Here is a 6,672-nt window from a genome sequence, read left to right on the forward strand (position 1 = left end):
TTCATTTGGTGCTCTGCCATTTTGGCAGGGTCTTATGGCATCCAGTATTTAGAGCTGCCTATTCTCAGCTCTTCTCTTAATTTGAAAATAACTGTCACCCTGTTTCATTTGATGAAGTAACGCGCTTTTCCTTACTCTTTGTGCTTTTCCCAGAAAGCGTCTTAGTAGGCCTAGGTAATTATAAAACCAAGGCCTAACTCAAAAATTAAAATTGTCATAGTATGTAACTCAAGTTAAAATAACACTTTTCATTACCCGTGCAGCTTAATCAAATATTATATGTCATTTTAAACGACCTATTGGTATTAACATATTAACATCAATGTATTTTTAAAAATTAGACAGCGACATTTTCTCAGAAGTTGTTTTGTAGACGTTTATCTGTTGATGAACTTTTGACCTCCTGAATTCTGCAATGAGATTTTCGGGTCGATTCAGCCGAGACGGCCCGAGTGGAGTTTCATGTAAATGTTTCGTACGGAAAAAAAATCGCCCCCCGCTGGATGAGTCCAGGGGCGGAACCCCGGTGGGGTAAAACCCCGCCTTTCAATCATGTAATCAACATTTGTAGCAATTAACTCGCAAGACCGCCCGCGCCTCATAGATTCTAGGTTAGCTGGGTTTTTGTAGAGAAAGAGAAATTTTGTCGGTAAATTTATTCTCGAATGAGATAACAAAAGCTCTCTAATGACTCAAATCACTAAATTCGTCAGTTATCACACATAGACCTATGCTAAATGCGTGACAAATTTATGATCATGCATGTGTCATCCAGAATCGCTTAGAAATGCGGGACCGTCCCGCACGATGCGAGACGGTTGGTAACTATGCATTTGTTAGTGATATACATGCTTACATTAAATTGATAAAAATCACCTCATTACACCTTCGTTTGCCAGCTGGCTCTTCCTTACTTAATTCTCGATCCCCCAATTAAGCTGCACGTCTCCATCAGCCCCACCCAAGGGGTGGTGTCGGTGGGTGGGGGAAGGGCCTCGTCTGTGAGAGAGCCTTCTGTCTGCAAGAAAAACAACGGGAAGAGGAAAAGTATGTATTTTCTACAAAATTAGTAGCAGACTCTAAAATCGATTAAATAAGCCTCGTCTATCCCCCCACCCCTGTCACCACTTTCGACAACGCCCGCTTTGCTCTCGTCGAGGAAATTGACCCCCCCCCCATTGTCAGGGATTTCGGACCCCCGTCGGGAAAATCATGACCCCTGCCCACCCTATAATGAAATATCTTAAATAGGCCATCCAATGACCAAATCACAGTAAGCTGCATCACTACTGTTTCTTCTACCCACATCAGAGAATAGAAAAAACTGTTTATTATAGAGGGTTGAAATTCGTCAAACGGGGTTTCGGCCTACTAGGTTTTCATAATTTTGGGTCTGTAAAATGGAATTCGGCAAACTGGGTTTTGTTAAAGTGAACTCGGCAATCTGGGAATCGGCAAACTGGGTTTCGCCAAACTGGTCGAATACGCTATTATCTGTCAGTTGGCTTATTATTCCGAGTTGACATAATTATTACCTCCGCCAACGAAGTTGGCAGGAGGTTTTTTTTTTCTGTTTATTTATTATTTAGTCATTTATTTATCTCTCGGCATATTTGTTGTGAACAGCCTACAGCCCAAATTTTTTTTGATCAGAAATTCGTCAAACCTGGCCACAATGTTCCTTTACCCAAGATCTAAAGCTGATTAAATTTTGAAGGTGAGAGTTAAAGGATTTTTTTGTTTTAATTATTTGCCTGCAGCCCATAGTTTTAATCACAAACTTGTCAAACTTGGTCACAATGTTCCATGACCAAATATCTCAAAGTATTTGAATGTTGAAGGGTAAGCTTTAAGGTCAAGGTCACAGTAAACAAAAAACGATCCTTTGAAACAGTTTCTTTCAGAAATATGTCAAACTTTGCCACAATGTTCCTTTACCAAAGTTCTGGAAGATACTAAATGGTGGAAGTCAGTGTCAAAGGTCAAGGACACAATGATCGAACAACTTCCATAATTGTTTGTCGTATAGTCGTGTGTGCGCGCTTACGGGCTTGCCGGCAAAGTGTAAACAAACATATGAACATTAATTTCAAACTAATATATGAGAAGTCAGTTTGGTCTAGTGGTTAGAGGAGTGTTTTCCACACTACCAATTTCGGGTTAAAATCCCAAGGAGTCTACTTGTTTTGTTTTGTGTTTTTTTTCTAAATAATTTTTTTATGGGGACAATATGCCGGGGAAATTTATACTGAGGAGGAGAATTATGATGTGGGGGAGGTACTGTATGCACTCTCCGAGTGCCCTTTAGTTTAATTATTATTGTCGTATACCACGGTAGACGCGAGCGAAAAACACGTGGACATTCACATTGGCACTGTTGGTGACTTAATGCTGTCAGATAGTCACGATGTGTGGAAAATGGAGGAATGTTGCTACACCATTTTATAGTTTCCATTACAACACCATCGGTAGAAATTGTAATTCTGATACATAAGGTGAACTAGACTTTAATTTTAATGAGGTAGCAAGAAAAATGCAATATTATTTTCTCCTGACTAGGTAATATTTTTTCTACTAGAATATCTCCGAGACTGCACTGAATACCTTAAAAACAATGACGAGGCGAGTAGTGGTGACTACGTGATTCAGCCTCATGAGGAAGGCGAACCGTTCAGAGTGTACTGCGATATGGACACTGATGGTGGTGGATGGACGGTAAGAAGCAACAACAAAAACAACACAAAAAACAGCAATTTCAATAATAATTACAGCACTTACAACACTACCGAACAGCAGTACCAACAAATATAACAACACAGGCCAGTACGCATGATTTTTTATTGGGTAGGTGCAAATTTGTGGAAAGTGGACCAAAATGGGGGTGGGGGTGGGGCTAATGACATAGTTCCTCTGAGGTCGAGTGGGCGTAAACCCATCGCGGTCAGACATGCTTGATATTTTGAGGTCTTAATAGATCTTGAAGATGCAATATGAACTGAGAATTCAACGTTTCATCGATAGCAGTCCAGGGAATAAGTGGGCGGTAGAGGGACCTTTAGAGATAGAGGGTCGATATGGAGGGGGCTGAGATAGAAAAATGCCTTTCCAAGGCTTAAATTTTTAATATAATTTTCTTTATTTTCATGTAGGGGGAAGGGGCCATACCCTGAATGCGCCAGTGGTTTTGAGAGCAAACAGTGTATTCAGTGTTTTTATTTTCTAATTTTCTGTAGTCTATTTTTGATAGGCCTATCGATGAATACAGGAACTATGATATATTAATGAAACTGATCTATACAATATTAAATCAATCTAATTTAAAGCGTTCTGGAAATGTCATTAAATATACCGGGCTAATGTTCATTAATGAGATTAAATTTAAAGAATATTAAATAGAGTCGGAGTAAAATAATTTCCTACAAATTGGACATACACATAGCCTAGATGTGGAACGTGCCACTTACAACGACGTGGTGTTTCGGATTTTCACTGCATATGTCAACATTAAAATTATACCACAAGATAAATAAAACATTATTAAATTTACACGTAAAAGAATAAATGCCTATAATTTTCTATAGCGCACATTGAAAAAGCCTATAATTATTGAGCATTGAAAATACTAAAGTGTTATCATAAATATTAATGTTATAAATAAATGGAATTACTGGAAATAGCGAATATGAACAAATAATTACAAGTGCTTTAAGTTGTGGATGAGATGGGTAGACGTCAAAAATATATATAATCGAGAATTCATAAAATAAGCCTATACTGATCCGATTGGGAACAGGGTAAGCAATAAATCCTTTTGTTGTTGCTTTGAAGCGAATTTGTCCAGCCAGAGAGGGACTTTAACATATCGGGGCCTTGGCGGATTCAGGAATTTGAAATAGAGGAGGGTGCAGGAAGGGACGTTTACAAAAATAGAGACCCGGGTCCACCCACCTCAGCCGGCCCCACCATTGTTGGGGATGAGGAAAGATGTGATTTAGGCTATGTTCACACACACAGCGTAAGGCTGGCTTAAGCATGGCGTAGCGTACGCCTTTGTGTGTGAACTAGGCAGTGGCGTTGTTAAAGCCACTCACTACGCCACGTCCTTGGCGTTATTAACGCTACCTGCAGACCCCAGATTAGCTATCGCCACTGAGCTAACGCCAGTGATGCTTGAATGATTTCACCTCATTTCAAGAGATTGACCAATCACGATTGCAATATATTAGCTACTTTGGTCTCTTTCCTGTGCTCTCTATAAATGAAATGGTAAAGGGGTTCTTTTTCTATTGCATTTTACTTAGTTATAATGTATATGATTTGTTGATTGTGTTTTGTAAGATATTTTAACCTATTTAGACTGTCTATTAAAACCTGCAACACCAACAATGCTAGAAAAATCAAAGCAAAATTGTTCATTTAAAATACAATAATCATATAAGTTCACTTCGAACAATTCACAGATTTAGAAGTTTCACTGATGCACTGTTAATTTTACTACAGTTAAAGAACCCGTACATTATTTAAAACTTAAAACTATTCCCCCATATGCCTATTTAAACGCCAGCGTTAATATAGCGATCGCCGTTTGTGAACACTTTTGAATTTTAATCCGTGAATTAGCTTACGCCTGGCGTAAGCTACGCCAGTCCTACGCCGTGTGTGTGAACATAGCCTATGGCACCTCTGATGGCCGGAAATGGCACTCGTAGAATTAAACGAGAATAAGATAATCCTAGTGAAACCTATAGAAAGAGAGAAGATGAGTTTGTATGTGGCGAGCTATTGACACAAAAGCGACGGGAAAAAACACTGAAATGTTTTAATAGGTTTTTAATACAGTTAAAAATCCTTGCTTGTACGACAATTAATTAGAGGCAGTCCTATAGTTAAAAACAGCTCTGATTGGTCGAAGAGAATTGGTGGATGGATTTCTGGAACGTGTGAGAGTGTGTCTTGAATTTTCTACCCGGAAAATGTGGAGCTTTAGATTTTTTTGTTTGTTTGCAGGGGGAGGAGGTGCGTACGTACCCGTCGCATCCCCTGCATACGGGCCAGCAACACTAACACAACCACCACCGACAGCAACAACAAAACAACAGCAGCAGCAATACCAACGACAATTACAACACACTACCGACAACGACTGAACAACAACAGCAATACCAACAACAATAACACTACCACTACCACTGACAACAGAACAAAAACAGCAATACCAACGACAATAATAGCATTAAAGCCATGACACGCGCGCAACTGATCTTTTTAAATGACAATCCGTTCAGACTGCTGTGGTTAGCCATTAGGGCCATAATGAAAGCACCGTTAACTTGTGTTAAGGCCGTTACGTTTTACCAGAAAGCGCCACTTTTTCAGAATTTAAGCTAATCAAATTCGAAGAATAACTCCGAAAGGGCCATACTAAAAGCGCCGTATTTTTTTTTAAAGCTGCGCTTTGTAATAATAAAAGCGCCGATTTTATAAGAATGGCCGAAAGGACAATAATGAAAGCGTTGTTAATTTTGTTATAAAGCTGTTGCGTTGTACAAAAAAAGCGCCGCTTTTTTGGAGCTTCAACCAATCAAGAATAACGCCGCAAATATCTAAATATGTTTAAATCAAGTCAAAATTAAAGTTTATTTTTCTAATACCCACCCTTATTATAATATTGACAAATTTTTGCTTAATCATTTCTCCACATCCCCCATCTGCTCCGTGTTGTATCCGTGTTTTGTACTTGTTTCATTTATGAATTTATTTCAATGCAAATTATGTTTTCTTAATTATATGGGTTGCTCGCTACAAGTGCCACTTGATAAATGGTATTTCTTTTTGTAATTTGGCGTATACATTTTGAGCAGTTAATTTGGCCTTTTCGGCGCTGTGCCGAAAAGGCCACTCTCGCACACAAGTTTTCTTTTTTTATGAAATCCGGTTGTTTAATGTTTATCATTTATTATCAAATTGTGTGATGAAATAAATGTTTATTTGAATTTAAATTTGAATTTAAAAGACGCCATAATATTTTCAAAAATAAAAAAAAATAAAATAACGCGGCGCTTTGTAGCAATAATTATAATGTTAGCCATCAGGGCCATAATGAAGCGCCATTACCCTTTTTCAATGCCGCTGCCTTGTACCAAAAAACTCCGCTTTTTCGGCATTTCACCTAATTAAATGACAAAAATGACGCCAATGGTCATAATAAAGGCGACGTAATATATTTTTTAAGCATCGCTTTGTAAAAATAAAGGTTGGCCGAAAGGACCATAATGAAAGCGCCGAATTTGAATAAAAGCGGCGTTAGTTTCATTTTAACGCCGTCACATTGTTCAATTTAAACCAGTCACAAGCTTGAAACAGCGCCGAAAAGGCCACATTAAAAGCGCCGTATTATATATATATATATATATATATATATATATATATATATATATATTGCAAAAGCTAAAAATGCAAAAGCTATGAAAAAACGGTGTACAATCATTGAAAGTTGACTTGCGGAACACAAATTTATTAAGCTATAACAAATCAAACGGATATTTCGATAGCTCCTGCTATCTTCATCAACGTTAAAGTGAGAAAACTTGGGAGATCTTACATATACATAAAGAATAATAAACCAATCAGAATCAAGTTATCAATACAATTAGTTGTAAAAAATGTACATAA

At 37.9% G+C, this 6,672-nt stretch overlaps 1 protein-coding gene across 1 annotated transcript in view; it reads left to right on the forward strand.

Moving 5' to 3' along the window:
* Nucleotides 1–6,672, forward strand: part of LOC117108304 (microfibril-associated glycoprotein 4-like) — a 24,530-nt gene that overhangs the window by 8,216 nt on the left and 9,642 nt on the right. The window contains exon 2 of the mRNA XM_033250282.1: nt 2,579–2,715. Within this exon, the coding sequence (XP_033106173.1) occupies nt 2,579–2,715 (137 nt within the window). The remainder of the gene's footprint in view (nt 1–2,578; nt 2,716–6,672) is intronic.

This window comes from Anneissia japonica, unplaced genomic scaffold (genome assembly GCF_011630105.1).
Source record: "Anneissia japonica isolate Jap-2015-1 unplaced genomic scaffold, ASM1163010v1 scaffold426_len1935630_cov189, whole genome shotgun sequence".
In the NCBI taxonomy this organism is placed as follows: domain Eukaryota; kingdom Metazoa; phylum Echinodermata; class Crinoidea; order Comatulida; family Comatulidae; genus Anneissia; species Anneissia japonica.